The sequence below is a fragment of the Telopea speciosissima genome, chromosome 4 (genome assembly GCF_018873765.1).
Source record: "Telopea speciosissima isolate NSW1024214 ecotype Mountain lineage chromosome 4, Tspe_v1, whole genome shotgun sequence".
In the NCBI taxonomy this organism is placed as follows: Eukaryota; Viridiplantae; Streptophyta; class Magnoliopsida; order Proteales; family Proteaceae; genus Telopea; species Telopea speciosissima.
The window spans coordinates 27,053,227-27,077,299 of NC_057919.1; the positions used below are offsets into that span (position 1 = coordinate 27,053,227).

Below are 24,073 nucleotides of genomic sequence, written 5' to 3' on the forward strand. Positions count from 1 at the left end.
TTCTCTTACCAGATTCAATCTACCTTTGAGTTTCAACTGAACCCACTAGCTTAGTACGCGTTAGTCTCATCTTTCTAGACTCAGGCAACTTATACCCCAATCAAAATAATTATCTAAAACAGCTAACCAATCATAAAATACCTGTGGATCATGTCTACCATCGTATTCCTTCAACTCGAGCTTGACCTTGTGTGTATCATCAAAACGTCAATGAGGAGTACCAGTATCAGCACTAAAATAAGATCTCACATGTTCTTCAAAAGTAGGCCTAGGCTCTGGGGTTCTAGGCTGTTCCCTTTCTTCTTTGTTTCTTCTATTAGGTCGATGAACTTGGGATTGTACATGATATCTGTCTTCTTCCAGTGGTGGGTTACTATCCCTCATTGGAGTAACTTGACATTCCTCAAGTCGCTGTATTCTATCATTTAATTGCTGGAACATTTCAATAACCTTTGCCATATGATCGGATGCTGGTGGTAATAGTGTTGAATCTTCACCCTCCATAGCTTTGATACCAAATAATGTAGTTCTAAATTGAATATAATCCAACTAGAAGCCAAAACCAGGATCTGTTCTTCAAAGGGTAATTTGGTTAGGGTTAAATTAAGGGAAAATGTCAAATTTAGGGTTAGGGTTTATTGGGATCTAGGGTTTGATGTTAGGGTTAGGGTAAGTTGATGTAGGGAAGTCTTCCGGTGAAGGTCTCATTAACAAATAATCAATCTTAAGGCTGCTGAACAGAATTGACAGAAAGGTTGGTTGGTTTAGGGTTAGGTTTTGAAAGAGAGATGAGTGGGGATTCTAGGATTAGAGTGGACAGATTAGAACCAGGTTGGATCAAGTCTTCCAAAGGGCTGGAAGGACACTCGATCAAGGTTTGGTAGTATTCTGATGGTTAGGTTATGCTGGGCAGCTTATGGGTGGTCTAGAGGAGAAGAAGAAAGTGGTTAGGGTGTGGTTCAGGCTCACACTTACTTGTGGATTGAAGAACAAACTTAACAGAACTTCGTTGATCTAGTATAAATCTTGAAATCAGAACTTGAACAAGAACTTATAAGTTATATGTAACAGCAATGGAGAAAACAAGTAACCAAATTGAACCACCCGAGCTTTCCACTGCAAGGTGTCAATCGGATCAAACACCGATTCCGTCTGCCTTGATCAAACACAAGACAAATTCTTCTTGAGAAGACAAGTTGCAGAAGCAGCCTTGGAGAGATTTTCAAAATTGTGAGGTAAAGAGCCCCACGAAAATTACTTTATTTATAAGGGGCCATAAGGCCTTCTCTTATTCAGCCTAGGAGCCAAAGAGCCCCTAGCCCATTTCTATTACATAGCCAAAAATTAAAAGGTCATGTGACAAATTAAAGTAGTCACATGACTACTAAGTAACCTAGCCAATTCTAGGAGGTGAAATTTAAGTTGTCACATGACAACTTAAAAGTCACTTGACTTACTAAAAACAAATAAACTAATTCAAATAAAAAAGGGTCATGTGACCACTTAAGTAGTCACATGACTATTACTTCAAAATAAAAACTACGTAAAAATACTAACTACTAACACTAACACTACTTGGACAGCTTTGACTTCTTCTTCTGTTGGACATAAGTCTTCACATTTGCATCAACATAACTTTTCCTTATCCCCTTCTGCCCCAAAACAAAAAGAATTTTAAGACCCTGGGTCCTGGATGCCCTAAAAAATTTTAGAAACTGATAAAAAGTGAAGCACTACAACCTGGGGGGGGGGGAGGGGGGTAGGGCATAAAGTGTTACTTTTACCAATTACTCATTTAGGTAAGGCATGTAAATTTTCATCACCTAAATTCCTCATCATTGGAATTCTTTTCTATCAGGGGTTGGTGCAATAAAAATGTTTTAGTAGAACTGGACTTTAGATAAAATTAAAATATTGTAAGTATTGCAAACTTTTTTGTTGGAGGAAATCATGCAATTGATGCTTGTGGCTGAATGCTCTTTGTCCCTGGGCCTGGGCAGGATTGAGGTTATGAAGCAGGAATACCATCTTGGTTATGAGCATCCTGCAGTTTGAAATGAAACTTGCAGAATGTGTGCAGTTTCATGCTCTATGAAAGTTGTAATATTATGTGTATGAGAAAATTCCTTTTAATATTATGGTGCCCTTTTGCAGTGCTTGACTACTTTGGGAAAGTAATATTTTTTTCTTAAACAGAGAACCAGGGAACTTGACACTCCAGATATGCTTGAGCAGTTACCTGCATTGCAACGGCTTCTTTATCGTCTTCTTGCTTGCCAGGTAAGGCATCTCCTTATGATGTGCTTGTTGCTATTTGATGTTCGATTTATCCTTCATACGGTGTATTTTATTTGATCAGCCACCATGATTATCTATGATGTACCTTCTGTTTGAGGTGTACTGACTCAATTGTGTTTTCTGCAGCCAGAGGGAGCAGCTGTATATAATAAGATGATCCAGTATGCACTTTCAATTGTAAGGATTCTTCAAGCCCAAGTTCTATAATGAGAAAGAGATTCATAATGCTAATTTGTGCCTCTTATGCCTCCCTTTCTCAGGTTGCAGGTGAAAGCACCAGGATTTATGCTGCAATCAATGATGGTACTCTTAATTTGGTTGACAAGGTGCGTTTCGCTTCGGTATCCTTTATCCTCTCGTTCATATGTTGTTTTATATGGGTAATAACATTTCTGGAACAGTTCTTTGAGATGCAACGGCATGATGCTATAAGGGCACTTGAAATTTACCGGAAGGCCAGGAATCAGGTGTGTAATGTTGGTGAATGTTATTCCTCAAGGTCAAGATGGCTTGCGTATTCCATTATACCCTACTAGAAGACTTCTTTACAAATTTTCTACTGTTTTTCCACGGTCTCTTCAAATTTTGTTGTATCTCTATTTTTCTACAGGCTGAGAAGTTATCTGAGTTTTTTGAGACCTGTAGGGGCCTTGATGTTGGACGGGGGCAGAAATTCCCTAAAATTGAAAAGGTGCAGTACCATCATAGTTGCTTCATTTTTAATATTACTATTCCATACTGGATAGTTGTCAGTGACATTTATGTCATTCCTTATTTTTCTGGCACTGTGATATCTCATATGATATTTCCACTGGCAGCCCTCTGAATCATTTATCACAGCCATGGAGGATTACTTGAAGGAGTCTCCACAGCCTTTAATGCTTCAGTGGACAGCGGTATGCTTCAAATTTTTTGCTTAAATTCTCCTAAGCATAAGGAATAACAAGAAAGTACATATGGAGAACATCCCTTCGCTTGCTTTGTGATGGAGGCTAGTCTTCTGATATTATAATTTGTGTTCCTGAGAAGTTGCTTTTGAAATATAAAATTAATGCTTGTCAGCAATTCTGTACTTGAAGAGAACTCCTTTGGCGGTTCTAGATCTGGTTGGCAAAACTTTGACCGACACATCCAACCTACTTAATACTAGGTCTGCAAAACATGCTGCTTATCTGGGTTTTACAAGAACAACTTAACTGAATTGAAAATTGGGTTGAGTCCAGTTGTTGTTATTCAGACAAGTGCACGCTGTTCGTTCAAATTTGAAATGTTAAGCTATGATATATAAATAGTAGGTTCATTTGAATTGTAACATGCGCATTATTAGTATAGTTGGTGAGAGTTCTGTTATTTGACCATTAGTCTTACCATATTCTTAAATACTAAAAAATAATGCCTTCTATGATAAACATGCGCCAATTATGATGTTTCTGGACAAACAGGTCAGACATACAACTCAAACTGAAACCAGGTCAGACATGATGTATCTCATTGTCCAACATCCAGGGCTGGACTAAGTCTGGCATACAACTCAAACTGGAACCAGGTCAGACATGACGTATCTCATTGTCCAACATCAGGGCTGGACTAAGTCTGTTTTGGATAAATAGCCATAGAAATGACACATGGTCTGACTTTGGACCTGAATTCCTCTGAAATTTTGCCACCCCTCGTTCTGAGTTGGGTAAGATTTGGACATCTGGTATAAGGACAGGGAATAAGTTTAAAGTGAATAAAGTACTGGATTGTTTTGTGGTTGTATCTATTGGAGGACTGAAGCACATTCACAGATTATTGTCCTCCGTCTCTCTTTAAGGTTGTCTACTAGTCCTTGCATCTCTTCATTATATTTGTTGTGGTGGGGTATTTCCACCTAGGGATCTCAAAAGTTCAAATATCTATCTGACCTTATGACTGTTGCCTATAGTTCCCTGCATTGTCATGAGAATATAACAGATCATATGGTTTTGATCATTCAATCAGATTAAGGTTTCATTGATGAGTCAGTCACTCGATTAATAATAAATGTTAATCCAGTCAGCTGTCCATTTTCTGTGGCTCAAACCAGGTGTCCCATTTGTGTAGCTTACCTAATGCCCACAGGAGTTAATAGATTGCATGCTTAGGAGTTAGGACAGGGATAATGTTTTTGAAGAAAAGTTTCTTCATAGGACTTTTGAATGGGTGAGTCTTCTCTATTTTATATGGATTTCATGTGCAGCTCTACTGTTTGTGGTCGCTTCTATATTTCAATATATTTTGACTTTATTTGTTGATGTGGACATAATTATGCAGTCTTGATCATGGTCCTATGCATAATGATGGTTTTTTAATTGATTAAAGATCTGCAGTGCAAGACATTCCTTAAAAATCCTTCTTTGATGCAGATAAATCATATAAATGGGATTATGTTATTGGAAATAAACTTTGGGTTGGGTTATATATTTGTTAGGCCTTTGATCCCATGTATTTCATTGTAGTGGGCCACTTTAATGGGCCTATAATGTGGGTAGAGGCTAGGCATACGGATTTGTTAAGTGACTTTATTTCTTTATTTTAATTGTCCTTAAGTGACTTAGTTAGGATGGATTAGGATCCTATAAGTCCAGTCCTGTTTTGAGTCAGTATCCTAGTCAGTTTATGTTACCTAATTAGTTAAGGAATGGGTTGGGCATTTCCTTTTTAGTGTTTAAGTCTGTTTTTTTGAGTTTTCCATATAAGTTTGTAAGGGGACCGGAAATTTACACTAATTTTGATTAATGAAAAGCTTTCCCCTTCCTATGTGAAGAACCCTTGTGTCTGATTAAGGTTGGCTAGTGTTTGATCCAACCAAACACCTTGCAACGGGAAGCTTGGGTGCTCTTACCCTTACCCTTACCCTTACTCGTATTCTTCTTCTCCTTCATTGTTCAAGTACTCTTTGTTATCTGCAAATTTTATATTCTGTCCAAGTATTTACAACATCTCAGCCGTATCTCAACTAAATGGGGTCGGCTACATGGATCCTTATGAAGATAAAAAAGGGTGGGGGGGGGGGGGGAAGTTAATAATAAGAATAAAACTATAAAAGAAAGGGAACACCACAACTACAAATCAGTCTAAAACAAACTAACTGGGGTCGGTTACACGGGTCGTTGCCCTCCAATCATTACTATTCAACGTCATACTCATAGTTGTCATGACGTCGCCATGGCGCCTCTATGGCGTCCTAGCGCTGGAGACATGTGCATATCGACCAACGCCATGGCGTCCTTGTTTCCCTAAATCTCCTATTTTAGCCTTGGTTTCTGAGTTTTTTCTTTCTGGGCGGAACTACCAGATTCTGGAAAGCCATCATAGGATCCTTACACACACATCGACTGGTTCTGAGATTTGATCCATAAGTTCTTTTCTCTTGGGCGATCCATAACTGGAAGTTTCATATCCAGAAGTCTCTCTTGTTGTGAGATTCAAATTTTCGAAGTAACCTGCAACTAAGACATCCACCAGATCTGATTTCAGATCTCACCATTCGGTTGCCAGCAGAATTTTGGGGCTATTTCTCATTGGGATTGCAGGGAGAATCGTCTTCATAAGGAGTTTCCTCTGCTGGAACTACTCCAGTTCACCGCCTCTCTTTCTATCGTGTTATTGCAAGGCTGAAGATGACATATTAAGTCTTTAAAATTGCAAGTAAGGACAGCTTATATTATTTACATAAAACCCCCTATATTCTCGCTATTGCTATTCTGTTAGTGTTTAGCCCATTCAGTTTTCTCTTTAACTCCATTAAATTACAGTTCTGCCACTCCTTTACAACTTTAGATTAATTACAATTCTGCCATTGCTCTTATAAATCTTGATTTATCTGCTAGTTTGCCATTCAACTTTGGATTTAATTACAATTCTGCCATGGTCAACATGATCGCCATGGCAACGCCATGGCGGGCGACGTGTCGATATATCGATCAGACACCCCTCCACCGACTTGGATCGCCGTGACAACTATGGTCATACTAGAAACAAGACCTAAACTATGCATATCTTTCCTCACCACTTCTCATAGGGTCATTTTAGGTCTGCCCCTAGCTCTTTTAGTACCTACAATCTGAATCAAGTAACTCCTCCAAACTGGAGCATTCAGCGGCCTCTGTTGAACATGGCCATACCACCTCAGGCGACTTTCTCGTAGCTTATTTTAAATCAGGGCTACTCCCAAACCAGCTCTAATATGGTCATTCCTTATTTTATCCTTCCTGATTTTGCCTTCATCCATCTCAACATTCTCATCTCCGCTACACTTAGCTTATCTATATATCGCTTCTTAACTACCCAACACTCTGCGCCATACATCACAACCGGTGTTATGACTGTCCTGTAAAATTTTCATCGAAGTTTTAATTTTTAAAGGAATCCATCGATCACATTACACTCCGTATGCACCTCTCCACTTCAGCCATGCTACTTTAATCCTCTGTGAGACATCATCTCCTATATCACCTTCCTTACTGATGATTGATCCTAGATATCTAAAAAGGCCACATTGCAGAATCTCCATCTCATCAACTTTCAACGGCTCATTATCCGTCCAGGAGTTGCAAGTTACATACCATATACTTCGTCTTCATTCTATTTATCTTAAAACCTTTTGATTCCAAGGTTGATCTCCACAATTCCAGTTTAGCATTAATTCTAGCTTTTGTCTCATCCACGAAAACAATGTTATCAGCAAAAAGCATGCACCAAGGAACCTCATCTTGGATACCTTTGGTTAACTCATCCATGATAAGCGCAAACAAATCAGGGCTTAATTATGATCCTTGATGTAACCCAATTGTAATTGGGAATTCACTACCTTGACCCCTCACGGTTCTTACACTAGTCACCACTCCATCATACATATCTTTAATTATGTCCGCATATTTACTTGAAACATTTCTCCTCCCTAGCACATGCCAGATTAAATCTCAAGGAAACTTTGTCATAAGTTTTTGGGAAAATTACAAGATTATCTTAAAATGTGTTTCACATTACAAAACTAACTACTCAATCTTTCCTTTAACTTATTTTCCTAAAACAAAGATTTGTATTACAAAAGTAACCAAAACAGTGCCCAATGTACGTTAACCTCGTATGCCTATTAAGTATTTCAGTGAGTTGAGTCCTTGTAATCAACCCTACAAAGTCTGACTATGCTCTTTATCATGCGAACCCAACAAGGTCAACTGACAACATAAGTCCCAGAGAGAACAAGGTTGCAAAGCTCAACAGCAGCAGCAAACTGCATGTCCCGAGAGAGGAAGTTGCAAAGCTCAACAGCTGCAACGGACAACATAAGTCAGAGAAAGGAGGTTGCAGAGCCCGCTAGTGGCAATGTACAACATAAGTTTGAAAGAGGAGGTTGCAGAGCCCGATTTTCCAATGGGGAAGTTCGGGTGGTAGCAGACGAATTTGATGGCGGAGAAGGTAAAGGAGAGAAACAGGGGATGAGGCAGTTCCCTTGTTGCATGAATTTTGTTTCGCTCATGGTGACACCTCATGCTTTTCCATCAAGAAAACAATGACCTTTAGGGAGCTCTTTCATCTGCTTGAATTTTTTGACTGAATCAGAGTGGACACCCACTAAGACAACAACCCAAAACCAAAGTCCTCCATGACAAGTTGAGGGTAATTGCAGTTCCCACCAAGCCCAGCTTGAGCAGATACACAAAGAGCCAACTCATGACGACATGAACAATCAGACTGACTGGGGAAACCCAAGCGACCACCGTAATCTTAAGCTTGCATTGCAAGAACCTCGGCAGAGGGAATTGGAACATGAAGTTGAAATGGAGAGGGGCAAGGCCACAAGACCCGACTGCTCCGTCACGTCCTCTGATTGCCCCATCCATTTCAAAATGGGAGTGGCAAACACTTACATGGGCGGAAGCACAACGAAACGGAGGAATACGATCCATGTGGATTCCCTACATTTAGTACTTCTTGGCCCCAAATGCCCACCTATATAGTCTCCAATGCATTAGCCATCCTAAAAAAAAATAATAATAAAATAATAAAAATAAAAACAGAGCAGAGCACATTCAGAGACTGATCACTCAATCGAAAGGTGTTGCACCAGAGCAAAGGAGATTAGGAGGCCAATGAAGGCTTTGGTGATGACATTCATCGAGAACGACACAAGGCTAAAGATGGCGGGGTCCACATGATGTGCCATGGCGTTTTTTTATTCAATTCAAACCCTCCTCTTTAGATCTTCCTCTTGGGTCTCCACCTTTGCCCTATCTTATTAATGGTAGTTTCTGCAATAAGGGAATCGTCTCCCCTGTTTTGCCAGGGTGCTCTACATGGTTCCCTTCCATAACTGAATCTGGTCCAATGGCAATCCTCACCTATGACAGGGAGGGTGTTTTGGATGGGCCTGATGACGAGGATGCTCACACCCACGGCACAAGATCACATGAGAAGGAAGATGAGTAGCTCAAGCTCCTGGAAACCAGATCATTTGGGTTATAGAGAATGGAGACGAAGCCTCAACACTTGTTGATGATGAGGGAGATCACACGCCAACTTATTGAGAGAATGAAAGAGGGTGTGTACAAACCCCCCTCCCCCCAAAACGCCGGCGGAGGTGGAACCATAAAGAAGGTAGCACAGAGGACATTCTTGCCGCCAATGTTGTTGGTGACGAGGACGAAGCAGCGACTGAGGCCTTGGGGAGCCTGGTCTGCTTGGAGGGGGTGTGAAGAAGATGAAGAGGAGCTGCAGGAGGACATGAGGAAGGAGTTTCGGGTTTTGAAGGAAAAGTGGAAGATGAAGGCAAGAGAGAAGAGCTGGAAGGCAAAGACGGAGGAGAGGGTGGTGGGGCCATAGGTAGACGAAGGAGCAGTGTATCTGTATCCAGGGTACTATCTGGTTATTTTTGTAATATCAAACTTTGTTTTGGATAAATTAGTTAAAACAATGATTGGGTGGTTAGTTTTGTAATATGAAACCCATTTTAAGATAATCTTGTAACTTTTCTTAAGTTTTTTCTAGGTCAATAAAGACCATATGGAGATCCTTCTTGCTCTCTTTAAATCTTTCCACTATTCTCCTAAATAGGTAGATAGCTTCTGTTGTGGATCTTCTTGGCATAAAACCAAATTGGTTCTCCGAAATAGTGGTCTCTTTTCTTAGTGGTGTTTCAATAACCCTCTCCCATAATTTTATAGAATGACTCATTAGTTTTATGTCTCTATAGCTGCTGAAACTTTGGAAATCAACTTTATTTTTGTAAATCGGGACCACCATGCTTCTCCTCCATACATTTGGCATTCCCTCAGTGCACATAATCTTGTTACAGTTTAGTTAACCAAGATATGCCATAGATTCTTAAGCTCTTATAGATAGCTTTTCCCCCTTCCTTGGATCTTTGTATTTCTTTGCCCTTGCATTCCCCACAATCTTTTTAGCTTCATTTCTAGCATACTTGTTCCTTTTTAGATCTTCTACATCCTTAGTCCTTTGCCATGCTGTGAAACTAGCTTTCTTAGTCTTGATGGCTGCTTGGACCTCATTATCCCACCACCAAGTCTCCCTAGGTGAATGACGTTTTCCTTTTGATTCCCCTAGGATCTCTTTATCCACCCTTAATACATGTAGACATCTCATTCCATATCAAATTAGTATTTTCCTCCAAGTCCGACTTTCCTTGTTTGACCACTTCGTCAGTAAATGACTTCAAGGAGTCTCCTTTCAAGTACCACCATCTTAACTTAGGGCAGATAGGCTCCCCTATCTTACGATCCTTTGTGAGGAGACACATATACATGACCACCAATCTATGTTAAGTGGTTAAGCTCTCCCTTAGGCTAACTTTACTGCCCTTACAACACAATCTGTCAGACCTTCTAGTTAGGAAGAAATTTATTTGGCTATTATGATGTCCACTTCTATAGGTGACTAAATGCTCCTCTCTCTTTTCAAAGTTTACAATGGACAGATCATAAGCAACTGCAAAATCCAAACTGAGATACCCTTCCCATTCTCACCAAATCCGTAACTTCCATGCACACGCTCATAATCTCTACGATCTCTCCCTACATGACCATTCTAATCACCCCCTATAATAATCTTTTCTCCTTGACTAATATCTTGCACTAATCCTTCCAAATGTTCCTAGAATTGTAACTTACTACTTTCGTCCAACCCTACTTGGGGAGTATAAGCATTGATAATATTGACTACCTCTTTCTCTAACACAAGTTTGATGGATATAATCTGATCTCCCAGTTTTTTAACATCCACAGCATCATTCTTTAGAGCTTGATCCACTACTATGCCCACTCTACTTCTATTACTTTGCTCCCCCATATACCACAGTTTAAAGTCGTCCAACTCCTTTGCTTTCTTACCCTTCAATCTAGTCTCCTGAATACATGCAATATTAATTCTTCTTCTGACCAAGGATTTACATACTAGTGTTTTTTGTCTCGTTAATATTGACCTTGTTTGTCAAGGAGATCTAATCAGCAGATCATCCTCATCTTTTGAGGTGTTCACTATCATCCGAGGGGAGGCCTTCGACCAAGACCTGGTACTGATCAGGTCTGTTGATCTTGAGATATTTAATATCTCCCATTTCTACCCTTTTGCTTCCACATTAGACTTTTCAATTCTAATTTCTGGAATTGATTCACTAATTCTGTTTAGTTATTATTGCTGGGATTTAAATCATAATTTCTGTTTTGATTCAATATTATAATTCTGTTTTCCGATTACTATTCTGACTTGTGATTTGACTGTTATACCCCTCTCTTAGTATCATTAGGATTACTTCATAACTCCTGATTCAACCATTGGATTAAGCTGGTATTTTCAGCAAGGGTTCCCCACACTGAGAACAAAACTCGGCCTAAGTTTTGTTCCCATCCGATCATCTGATTTGCCTATATGTTTGATCTCCCTAATCTGGATATATTTTTTTTTGAATTCGATTCTGTTGTTAGTACTGTTTAGTTTCTCAAATCAGTTCTACATCAAGTGGTATCAGAGCTATGACAGAGAATAGTACAAGAAATCCAGGTTTTCCTCCTGATCATTTTACAAAGATCTTGGATATGTTCCAGTAGTTATCTGATCGGTTGACAACAAAGGAAAACCAAATGGCTGCTCCTATACAAGGCACCAATGCACCTCCTGAAGGTGAGGCAAGACATCCGACACATTCTACAGTTAACAACTATTCTTAGAGGTTCATGGATAGAGGTCCACAGAGGGTTTTCACATCCCATATAACTTTTGAAAATCATGGGGTTGATAGAAAGCCACGTATTGGTTCAACTGTTAATAATATCATGAGAGTTCAAAGCGGGAGTACATTTGAAAACAACACCTTCTACTAGAGGACTGATATTACTACAAAGAAGTTCGAGCCAGAAGTTGATGCAGAGCATCCAGCTGATCCAACCAACAACCCACCATCAATAAGGCCTGATCACTACTTTGTTAAGAAGTATGCTAGGCTAAAGGCCTAGTCCAAGCCCACAGCCCAGCCCAACTAAGAATTCATGTGCATAGGCCCAAGCCTGGCCAGCAGTAGCAGGCATAGTCCGAAATCTCGCGAGATCTTGTCGAGATTCTCGGTTTTTTAGAAATCCGAGTTGAGATGGAAGGGGAAACATAGAAGTGCAAGATCTCGTCTTGAAAAAGCTTCAAAAACCAGTGAAAAAACAGGAGGAGAAATGTAAAATCTCGTCGATGATCTCGGCGAGATCTCAGGGCAAAAAGTGGATCTCGGGTATGGGCACCATGATTTGACCCAAATGACTTGTTTTAATTCTTAAAACAAGTCTGTTTTTGCCTATTTTGTCGACAAAGAGCTCTCCAACACTCTCTTCTCTCCAACTCTCTTCTTCTCTCTTCTTCTCTCTTCTTCTCTCAATCTTCTCTTCCCATATTCATTTTTTGGATGGATTGAAACATTTGGAAGCTGAATTTGGGGGCAAAGTGAAGATTGCAGCTCAATTTTGGTGGTTATTATGATGATCGTCATGAGGGGATGCGCGACCAATACCAGCAAGAAGTGGGAACACAGCAGGACCCTGTGCGTTTCACAGGTGAGTCTCAGTTTACACATGCCACACAAGATCAAGACCATGGTGGCCACAGCAAACTTACAAGAGAAGGATAGGTCGCAAATAGAACCAACCTCAGTATGATGACACGAGTATAAACACCATGGTAGCAAGTTTTGGAAGCATGAGTATGGATACTGGTAGTCAGCATCAGCCGTGGCAATCATATCAACCTCATTATGAGTATGATTATGGCCAGCAGAGCACCGGTTCTGAATATAGTTCCTATGGTCAGTTTGGGCAGCCAACACATGCGTATGACTATCAAAGTAGTGAGTCTAGCATTGGGTCCATTAATCCGTCTACATTCCAAGGCTCAGGCATTCCTCAATATGACAGTAGCATAAGCGGTGCATCTCATCCTTCATGGCAACGGTCTAACTCCACTGTGGAATAGTTATACCCTAGGTTAGGGATGTTGGCATATGTGGATGAGAACTCTTATATGAATGCTGTGGAGGACTATACACAACGGTTTAGCAACAATATGTCATGGGAAGACTATATGGTACAAATAGGGAATGAATATGTCATTCAATCTCATTTTATGTGATGAAGTTGTAACTTGTAACTTAAACATTTGTAATGCTTATTAACTTGTTTCCTATTAATTGAATGTTTTGTTTGAGTTCTATGTACATAAATTATGTCATTAATGTATCTATTATGCTATTTTAATACGTCGCCACCTAGCAACTAAGGGTCCGATGTAAAAGTCATATTTGGACTTTGTTTTTGCAAAATCTAATAATGCCATTGTGTTTAAATGGCCTAAAATAGGCTGTGTACCAATTTTCAGACCCAACAGAGCCCTAAAACCCACCGAGATGGGCCTCCGAGTAAGAAAAAAAAAAAAAATTTGTAAAAACTCGTCGAGATCTCGCCGAGATCTCGGCCTAACTCGGTTTTTTCGTGGGCCGAGTTGGCTCCGAGACCTTTGTTTTCGGACCATGGTAGCAAGCCTAGCCCATGGCTAATCCTCTTGGGCCTAGGACTAGATCAGACCACCTTGGCTAGCCCTCTTTATTCTTGTCTTTTGAGTTTCCCTAAAATCATAGATAGTAGGTTACTAAAGTCATGTTTGTAACCTAAAGTCATTAATGGTAGGTTACTAAAGTCTTGGTTGTAACTTAAAGTCATTGGTGGTAGGTTACTAAAGTCTTGGTTGTAACCTAAAGTCATTGGTGGTAGGTTACTAAAGTCATGGTCATTAGTGATAGGTTACTAAAGTCATGGTTGTAACCTAAAGTCATTGGTAGTAGGTTACTAAAGTCATGTTTGTAAGTCATTGGTGGTTGTAACCTATAGGCATTTATGCCTCTATCCTCATACTATATAAAGAGACCATGGCTGCTCATGGAAGGATGAATTACAACCAACAAATCAATCTCCTTGTGAGTTCTTTACTTGTTAGCAAGTGGCCTTAGGTGGATCTCTCTTGGTGGTCTAGGTGAGACTCCTATGATTGGGACACTAGTGGGACTCTAGTTGTCCAATTTATCTTTTATTTATCATCTTTATCCTCAAGCATCCATCATCCATTACAGCAGATCATCTTCAAGTACGTTATCAAGATATCTTATATTCTGTTCTTGCACCCTTCTTCCATTTGCACCCCTTTGCTACCTTTTTTTTTATGATAGTATAATCACACAAACCACACACCAATCCCAAAAGGTCCTTTGCTGCCTTTAAACCCTATACATAACCCTCTTTCTATAACCCTCTAGCCGTGGCTTTTCTTTATCTCCATTCAAACCAGCAGCCAACCGTCCTAATCAACCTTAACCTAATCAAACCCATTTCAGTTCAGACCCTATGCTCTACCAGTTTTCGATCTTGGCATGCTAACCATTTCAGGTCTGTACCAAATTGGTATCAGAGCTATGTCTGGTAAAGAGGATAACCCCCACTCTCTTGAAGAAATTTCTGCTACTATGAGGCAGATGCTTAACTCCATGCAAGAGATGTCAGCTCGTATATTAGCAATAGAGCAGTGACAACCCTCTACTTCTCACCCTCCAATCAACAACATGGAGGTTGGAAGTGAGCATCATCCATCAACCAGATCGTTTGCAGCCAGCAGGGTTCCTTTAAGGACCAACATACATGCACCACCACCACCACCACCACATCAGCCACCAACCTTTAAGAATTACATGCGAACCTATTTTGAGCAAAATGCGGGCCAACATCCCCGAAGGCAAGACGATACTCACAAGGTCAAAATGGATCTGAAAGAGTACAATGGAAAACTCAATTCCCAGGTATTTCTTGACTGGTTAAATGCTATTGATGATTACTTTGATTGGTATGAGATGCCCGAGTTAAGAAAAATCAAACTCGTCAAGGCCAAATTAATTGGTCCTGCTCGGGAATGGTGGAAAATGCATGAAAATAGAATGGCTGCCAAGGGCACTCCCATCACATCATGGGAGGAAATGAAAGATGATTTAAAAGATAACGATCTTCCCCCTTCTTTCATTGATCGACTTCATGATCAATTTAACACCCTCCGTCAAGGAACCTTGTCTGTGGCTGAATGCACGGAACAATTCACTTCCTTACTTTCTCGAACCGGTATTGAGGCCAGTGATGCTCAACTCATGTCAGAATTCAAGCTTGGCTTGAAACTTGAGGTTCGTAAAGCAATGGGAACTACTAGTATCTATGATTTTAGGGATTGTTATCAAAAAGCCTTGGAAGCTGAGGATCTGTTAAAATTACCATCTGGGTCTTTTAACACTTCCACTAGAGATGCTAGGGGGACTACTTTCAACCAATCAACCAACAATAGGCCCCCTTTTCACTCAAGTGCTGTCCCTAAAACTGTTGACAAAGGAAAGTCCCCTATGCAAGAGAGTGGCAAAAGCCAAACTTGTTATCATTGCAACAAAACTGGCCATTTTGCTAAGTACTGTCCACAGAAAGTACGACGTGCTAATCTGGCTGTAGTTGAACTTGAACTTGATGATGATGATGTTGAAATCAATGATGGTTTACCACTTGATGAGGAGGATGAATAGGTTATTGAAAACCAAGAAGAGGAGCTGGAATCTCATGATGTATATATTGTACATCGAATCCTAGTTGCTGAAACATAAGGTGAGGACTAGCGAAGGCAATGCATATTCTATAATAGAATGGCCTATGGACCCAAAGTAGCACAAGTTATTGTGGACAATGGTAGCTGTGTTAATATTGTCTCACAAAGTTTTATTGCAAAGGTCAACTTCCAAGCCGAGAAACATCCTCAACCATATAAGGTATCCCTCCTCAATGGGAACTCTATAGTGGTTAATCAAAGATGTTCGGTTCCCCTTAAGTTGGGTTCCTATGAAGAAATCTGGTGTGATGGCATTCCTATGAGTATGACCGATATTCTACTTGGTAGACCATGGATTTACGACAATGATGTAGCACTTGGTGGTAAGAAGAACTTTTGTTCTTTAGGTTTCAAAGGAAAGAAGATCATCTTCAATCCAATGAACCTGCAAAATTCAAAGCCACAGAACCAACCAGCCAGCAATACACCAGCTCAAAAGTTCAACAAGAAGCTGGAAAAAGGTACCTCCGGTGGTGTGAAGCTTCTAGCTGTACCACGCCAGGAGTTTATAAAAACAAGTGCTGAAACAGGCCTTGTCGTGCCCTTGGTCACAAAGGCAAACATCCCCATCCCCAAAGTTACTTATCCCAAGCCTATCCAGGCTCTTTTGAATGATTTTGCAGATCTTATCCCAGAGGAACTTCCAGATGAGTTGCCCCCAATGAGGGACATTCAGCATGCTATCGACCTTGTGCCAGGGTCTATCTTACCAAATCTGCCCGTGTACCGCTTGAGTCCAACGGAGCATGCAGAGTTAAGGAGGCAAGTTGAAGAATTATTGAAGAAAGGCTTTCTCCAAGAAAGCATGAGTCCTTGTGCTGTACCAGCCCTTCTCACCCCAAAGAAAGACGGTTCGTGGCGAATGTGTATCGATAGCCGAGCTATCAACAAGATCACCGTGAAGTATAGATTTCCAATCCCTCGGCTTGATGACATGTTGGACATGCTTTCCAACTCCAATATCTTTTCAAAGATAAATCTAAGGAGTGGGTATCACCAAATCCGCATCCGGCCCGGAGATGAATGGAAAACGACTTTCAAAACTAAAGAGGGACTCTATGAATGGAAAGTCATGCCTTTTGGACTTACCAATGCCCCTAGTACTTTCATGAGGGTGATGACTCAGGTATTACGCCCATTTATTGGTAAATTTCTGGTTGTGTATTTTGACGACATCTTGATTTATAGTAAGGACACAACCGATCACTTGGAGCATTTATGCCGTGTGATGTGAGTTCTCCATTCGGCGAAGCTATATATCAACTTGAAGAAATGTTCTTTCATGCTGCCCAAGGTTCTTTTCCTTGGATTCATTGTCTCTTCCAAAGGCGTTGAAGCTGATCTGGATTCCGGAGAAGGTTCAAAGCATTGTCGATTGGCCAATTCCAAAGACCATCACCGAAGTTCAGAGTTTCCATGGCTTGGCCTCTTTTTATCGACGCTTCATTAAAGGATTCAACACTATCATGGCTCCTATAACAGAGTGTGTCAAAGGCAAAGAAAAATTTGAATGGACACCTGTTGCTACTAAAGCCCTTACTCAAATTAAGAAGTGTATGACAGAGGCGCCTGTCCTACGACTTCCCAACTTTGACATCATCTTTAAGGTGTCTACTGATGCTTCTCATGTTGGTATTGGTGGCGTTCTTATGCAAGTTGGACACCCAATCGCATTCTATAGTGAGAAGCTCAATGATGCAAAATGGCGTTACTCCACTTATGACATGGAGTTGTATGCTGTGGTTCAAGTCTTGAAGCATTGGTGCCATTATTTGATTGGAAAAGAATTTATCTTATTTACCGACCATGAGGCCTTCAAGCATTTGCATTCACAAAAGTCGGTTAGCCAAAAACATACCAAATGGGTAGCCTATTTGCAAGAGTTTGTCTTTGCTCTAAAATACAAGGCAGGCAAGGAGAACGTGGTGGCCGATGCCCTTAGCCGAAAAATATTGGTGCTCAATACTTTTTCAGCCCATGTCATGAACATTGAACATGTAAAGACTGAGTATCCCACAGACAAGGATTTTTCCGAGGTCTATAACACCATGCAGCAAGGTGGGACAGATTTCAAATACTCACTACACGATGGCTATTTGTTGATGGGCACTCGTTTATGTATTCCTGCATCTTCTCTAAGGCAGCACCTTATTCAGGAACTACATGGAGGAGGGTTAGGTGGACACTTTGGGCGTGATAAGACTCTCCTATAAGTTGCTGATCGTTACTATTGGCCTCACCTTCTCAGGGATGTTGAGTATGAGATCAAACAATGCCGTACGTGTCAACTGGCGAAAGGAACTAAGCAAAATACTGGTTTGTACTCCCCGCTACTCGTTCCACATTCACCATGGGTTCACATAAGTATGGATTTTGTGCTTGGTCTTCCTCCTACTCGAGACAAGCATGATTCTATATTTGCGGTTGTTGATCATTTCTCCAAATGGCCCATTTTATCCCATGCCGTAAGACATCTGATGCACGACAAATTGCTATACTCTTCTTCAAAGAAGTTGTTCGCCTTTATGGACTCCCTGAGTCTATTGTTTCAGATCGTGATGTCAAGTTCATGAGCTACTTCTAGAAAACTCTATAGCTGAAAACCAATACCCAGTTGAAGTTCTCTACGACATTCCATCCTCAAACCGATGGGTAAACAGAAGTTGTCAACCAGAGCTTAGGTAATCTCCTTCGTTGTTCAGTAAGGGATTACGAGAAGACTTGGCCATCTATTCTTGACATAGCCAAGTTTGCCTATAATAGCTCGGTTAACCGCACCACGGGTCGCACCCCTTTTAAGATAGTGCTTGGAGTGCAACCCCGACGTCCAATAGACTTGGTCCCACTCCCTCCTAATGCCTGGGTCAGCATTGAGGCGGATGAGTTTATTTGGCACATCACTGAGGTACATGTAGATGTGCGTCGACATATTGCCCTTAGTAATGATTCTTATGTTGCAAATGCTAACCGGCACCGGCGTTTAGTCACTTTTTCACCTGGTGACATGGTTATGGTTCATATTCCTGCTGAGAGGATTATGTCTGGAACCAACCACAAGTTGCACCCGCGAAAGATGGGTCCCTCAAAGTGCTCAAGAAAATTGGTCCTAATGCTTATCTCTTAGAGTTGCCACCCAACATGGACATTACCAATGTATTCAATGTGTTTGATCTCACTCTTTACACCGGTCATCATTCCGATGATGGCGATACCAAGCACTCCCTTCGTTTTCCCCAATTCAAGGCTGCCCTGAAGGATACCATTGAAGACGTGCTTGATGACCATTATGTTGCAACTCGTAATGGGGGGTATCACAAGTTTCTCATCAAATGGAAAGGACACCCGAGAACTGGTCTGTCTTGGATCCATGCCGATGATTTCAAACGCCTTGATCCGGATCTCTATGAAGAGTACATGACTATCCAGCATTCATCGGGGATGAATGATTTCAACATGGGGGGAGTTGATGCAGGGTATCCAGCTGATCCAACCAACATCCCACCATCAAGAAGGCCTGATCATTACTTTGTTAAGAAGTATGCTAGGCTAAAGGCCCAGTCCAAGCCCACAGCCCAGCAGCAGCCTAAGGCCCAGCCCAACTAAGAATTCATGTGCATAGGCCCAAGCTTGGCCAGCAGTAGCAGGCCTAGCCCATGGCTAATCCTCTTGGGCCTAGGACCAGATCAGACCACCTTGGCTGGCCCTCTTTATTCTTGTCTTTTGAGTTTCCCTAAAGTCATTAGTAGTAGGTTACTAAAGTCTTGGTTGTAACTTAAAGCCATTGGTGGTAGGTTACTAAAGTCTTGGTTGTAACCTAAAGTCACTGGTGGTAGGTTACTAAAGTCATGGATGTAACTTAAAGTCATTGGTAGTAGGTTACTAAAGTCATGTTGTAAGTCATTGGTGGTTGTAACCTATAGGCATTTATGCCTCTATCCTCATACTATATAAAGAGACCATGGCTGCTCATGGAAGGATAAATTACAACCAACAAATCAATCTCCTTGTGAGTTCTTTACTTGTTAGCAAGTAGCTTTGGGTGGATCTCCCTTAGTGGTCTAGGTGGGACTCCTACGGCTGGGACACTAGTGGGACTCTAGTTGTCCAATTTATCTTTTATTTATCATCTTTATCCTCAAGCATCCATCATCCATTATAGCAGATCATCTTCAAGTAAGTTATCAAGATATCTTATATTCTGTTCCTGGACCCTTCTTCCATTTGCACCCCTTTGCTGCCTTTAAACCCTATACATAACCCTCTTTCTATAACCCTCTAGCCGTGACTTTTCTTTATCTCCATTCAAACCAGCAGCCAACCGTCCTAATCAACCTTAACCTAATCAAACCCATTTCAGTTCAGACCCTATTCTCTATCAATTTTCGATCTTGGCGTGCTAACCATTTCAGGTCTACACCAGAAGTTCCCTAATTTATTGGACAGACACGGTTATTCCTTGATTGGTTAGATTCTCAAGAGAAATATTTTGACTGGTAAAACTTAACAGAGGAGTGAAAGCTTAGATTTGTTTACTTGCGATTGACTGATAATGCAAAAAATTGGTGAAGATTCCATGAAGGCTTAGAGTTAGAGGACATGAACCTAACACTTGGGAAACGATGAATTACGAGTTGAAGAACAAGTACCTATCAGAGCATATACAAAGGAAAACTCACCCTTCGACAAGATTACCACCAATATGCATTTAAAGCTGAAGAGAACTTAAAGCAACCGTATATAAAGTTAGTTTACAAGTTGGAGAGTGTTGGGAATCTGACATCAACAATGTTAAAGCCCAAGCTGAGCTCAGCTTTGCACCATCAAAGGAAGAAACGAAAGAAGTCTTTTGTTATATATATATAATAATATATTATATAATATGGAGAGGAAGATAGGTGAAGGGGGAATACCTTCACCCACCAATTAAAATTATTTTCACATAGGTAGTTTCCAAATGGTTTCTCATTCTATAATACTCTATTATGTCTAATGGTTACCAAACAGTTTTCATTTTCTGATAAAAATGGTTTTCATGAATGATTTTTTTTTTTTTTAAATAGGCCATAAACATCACTGAGACTAAAGAAAGCCTAAGTGACTTTAGTTCTTTATTTTAATTGTTGAGTAAATTACACTGACCTCCCCTGACTTATGCCTTAAATACACGGACCTCCCCTGCCTTTTTGACAAATGCCCAAACCACCCCTACTTTCTAAACTTCATTACACTCAGCCCCAGTCTGTTAGTGTTTTATGATTAGTTGATGATGGTAGAGGGAAATATATTTTAAATTGACGATTCTACCCTTTCTTCTTTTAATTTTTTAAATGGGAAACAGTGGGACCCACATCAAAGCATCCTTTCCATTCGGATCTTTATCGTCTCCATTTATCTGCCCCTCCATTTCCTCCATTTCCTCTCATAGGGGGGTGGAAATGACCACCCTACCCTCTACCCGAACACACTACCCGGGTGGGCCTGCAACCCCACCTGCCCCCACCCCTCTGCAACCCCATCCCCGCAGGCCGCAATCCCCCTCTCTTATTTTTCTTCTTTCTTCTTCTTGCAATCTCACCCACCCCCCACCCCTCTGCAACCCCGTCCCCGCAGGCCGCAAAAGATAAATCTATTTGTTCGTCTCTGCAACTAGAATCAGGATAAGAGAGGGCTTCTTTTTTTCCCTTCTATTTCACTATTGTTTCTCATCTTCTTTAATGGTGGTGTCTTGGGGTAGGGTTGAGGCTCAGAAGGAGTTCAAAACATGAGTGTTATTTTAGCAGAACAATTGCGAGTTGTGTAGGTTGGGCTTCCACTCTAGACGTTTAGTTCACAAAAATCTACTGTTCCCCAAGATTCTGACTCATATCTGGCTCTATTCCAAAGCTGAGATTGCAACTCTCTGCATCACCAGCAACCGCGACATCCACTCGGCAAACCCACTCGCTCGCCGACATGAATGATTCCCTGTCGTCCCCTTCTATGAACTTGCACCTCTGCCGTCAAATCCAACGCTGTCAACCTCCTTTCCTCGTCAAATCTAACGGTGATGACACCGACACCGACGACAACGATGACCTTAACGACATCGACAGGACAACGCCGTCAACCTGCTTCCTTTGATTTGAAAATTGAGCAGCATGGGAGAGGGTTAAGGGGTCGAATTTGGTTTCTTGATAAAACACGAGGACCTGAAAGCTTCCAACTGCGATTGGCATTTCAGATGAGATCATCCTTGTTCTCCTCCAAAGACTTCTTCAGAGCTTTGGCATCGAATGGAGACATGACCTTCTTTGCACCATTGTTATCCATTTTCTTGTCCATCGCTTTCCAACACAGGAACCTCTGGTTCTTCTGGAGCTCGTCTTATCATGGTGAGTGCTTTGATCTGGATCAGCAGTCGATGAACAGAAGCAGGAGATGGTGGTTCTGGTCATGGATGCCTTTGCCGTCACCTACGATGGGTTCTTCTTCATGGTGGGGGCGCTGAATACAAAAATGAATGGAATAAAAAATAAGAGATAGCTAACTGAGTTTAAGTCCTTTACATGTAATTAAAGATATGTATGAGGGTGTGGTGACTATTGTGAGATCTGTGGGAAGTCAGGGCAAGTAATTCCCAATCACGATTGGCTTACATTAGGGATCAGCCTTAAGCCCTTATCTATTTGTGCTTACCATGGACGACCTAACCAAGAGCATCCAGGACAAGGTCCTATGGTGTATGCTCTTTGCCGATTATATCATTTTGGTGGATGAGACTAAAGCAGGTATTAACTCTAAGTTAGAGCTGTGGAGATCAACCTTGGAAACAAGAGGCTTTAAGATTAGTAGAACGAAGACGGAGTATATGATGTGTAATTTTAGTTATACTATACTGGATACTGACATGGTGCGAATTGAGGAAAGAGAGATACCCAAAGTGATTATTTTAAATATCTGGGGTCAATCATAAGTAAAGAAGTTGACATAGATGATGATGTTTTGCAGAGAATTAACATGGGATGGATGAAGTGGAGACGTGCGTCCAGAGTGCTGTGTGACCGACGTATTCCTTTAAAGCTTAAAGGAAAGTTCTATAGGACTGTTGTACGACCAGCTATGATGTATGGGGCAGAATGTTGGGCAGTTAAAATTTAAAAGACCTGTTACTGACCAGATCTGCTGATATAGAGATACTTAATATCTCTCAATTCTGCCCTTTTTCTTACCAAAAAAAAAATTCTGCCCTTTTGCTTCCTTTCAATTCTAATTGCTGGAATCGATTCACTAATTCTATTGGGTTAATATTGCTGAGATTTATATCATAATATCAGATTTAATTAGATATTATAATTATGTTTTCTGATTATTATTCTGACTTGTGATTTGACTGTAATACCCCTCTCAGAGTATCACTAGGATTGCTTTATAACTCTTGATCCAACCATTGGATCGATCTGGTATTTTCAGAAAGGGTTCCCCACACTTAGATCAGAACTCAACCTGAGTTTTGTTCCCATCTGATCATCTGATTTGCCTCTATATGTTTGATCTTCCTACTCTGAATTATTTTATTCTCTGAATTTGATTCTGTTGTCAGTACTGTTTGGTTTCTCAAATCAGTTCTATATTACTTTCCTAACAGCTAAATTTTACTATCCTTTTGATCCTTAGGCCAATGATGAAAGAGGAGCTACTCCCAAAGCAGATGCTACTCCAATAGCAATTTTGCCACCTGAGTACAAGGAGGAAGATGTTGAAGAAAAAGAAAAACCAGAATCACCAGTTTTGCCACCTGAACCTCCCCAGACTAACCAAAGTGCTCCAGTAACAGTACCAGTTATCGATCTACTGGTAAGGGATTTTTTCAACAAAAGGAGCTTCTATAGTAAGAGGTTTCAAATCTTGGTGTCTATAAAGACTCCAGTTGATTTTCATTGTTTGTCCATCAGGGATTAGATGACTTGAGCCATGAAGTATCTCAAATAGAAGAAAAACATGCTCTTGCGCTTGCTATTGCCTCGTCTGGTAATATTTTTATGTACATCATTTCATGAATTATTCTGCACATATCTAATCAATAATTCTGTAGACTAATTTTGGTTTTTTATATTTTCACAGAAAATTCAGCACAGACTGCAATGGACCTGACCGGTCAAGCCACTGGGTGGGAGCTTGCACTCGTTTCTGCACCGAGCTCTAACGAGGCTGTTGTAGCAACTAGTAAATTGGTAAATGCATTTCACATCTGAAGCCTTCAAATATGTTGTAGTAGTTTATATTAATTTTTTATGTTTCATCATATCATCATCATCAGTTAAGCCATCTCCTAGTTACTTGTGTCCTACATCAGGCTACACAAGTGCTATAGTGCCATGCAGTTATATCTTTTGCCACATCCTCTTTGAAATATGCGTTTTACATGCACTTGTTAGATCCTTCTACACATCAATGAGTTTATGCCTACTGGTGTCATTGTTCGCCCTTTTTATTACAAGATGAAACCATATTAATCAATTCTGGCTCTAATGTCTGTAGTTCTAAGTTCCTTCGTTCTTATTTTTGGAGCCATTGATTTGAGGGGATGCCACTTGAT

The 24,073-nt window shown here is 40.7% G+C and overlaps 1 protein-coding gene across 2 annotated transcripts in view; it reads left to right on the forward strand.

Moving 5' to 3' along the window:
* The window catches only part of LOC122659661 (putative clathrin assembly protein At5g35200), a 49,399-nt gene that overhangs the window by 22,527 nt on the left and 2,799 nt on the right, over positions 1 to 24,073 (forward strand). For both annotated transcript variants that reach the window (XM_043854760.1, XM_043854759.1), the window contains 9 exons: positions 2,197 to 2,280; positions 2,425 to 2,475; positions 2,559 to 2,624; positions 2,700 to 2,765; positions 2,909 to 2,989; positions 3,117 to 3,194; positions 23,152 to 23,331; positions 23,430 to 23,505; positions 23,599 to 23,708. In XM_043854760.1, coding sequence (XP_043710695.1) covers positions 2,197 to 2,280; positions 2,425 to 2,475; positions 2,559 to 2,624; positions 2,700 to 2,765; positions 2,909 to 2,989; positions 3,117 to 3,194; positions 23,152 to 23,331; positions 23,430 to 23,505; positions 23,599 to 23,708 — 792 coding nt within the window. The remainder of the gene's footprint in view (positions 1 to 2,196; positions 2,281 to 2,424; positions 2,476 to 2,558; positions 2,625 to 2,699; positions 2,766 to 2,908; positions 2,990 to 3,116; positions 3,195 to 23,151; positions 23,332 to 23,429; positions 23,506 to 23,598; positions 23,709 to 24,073) is intronic.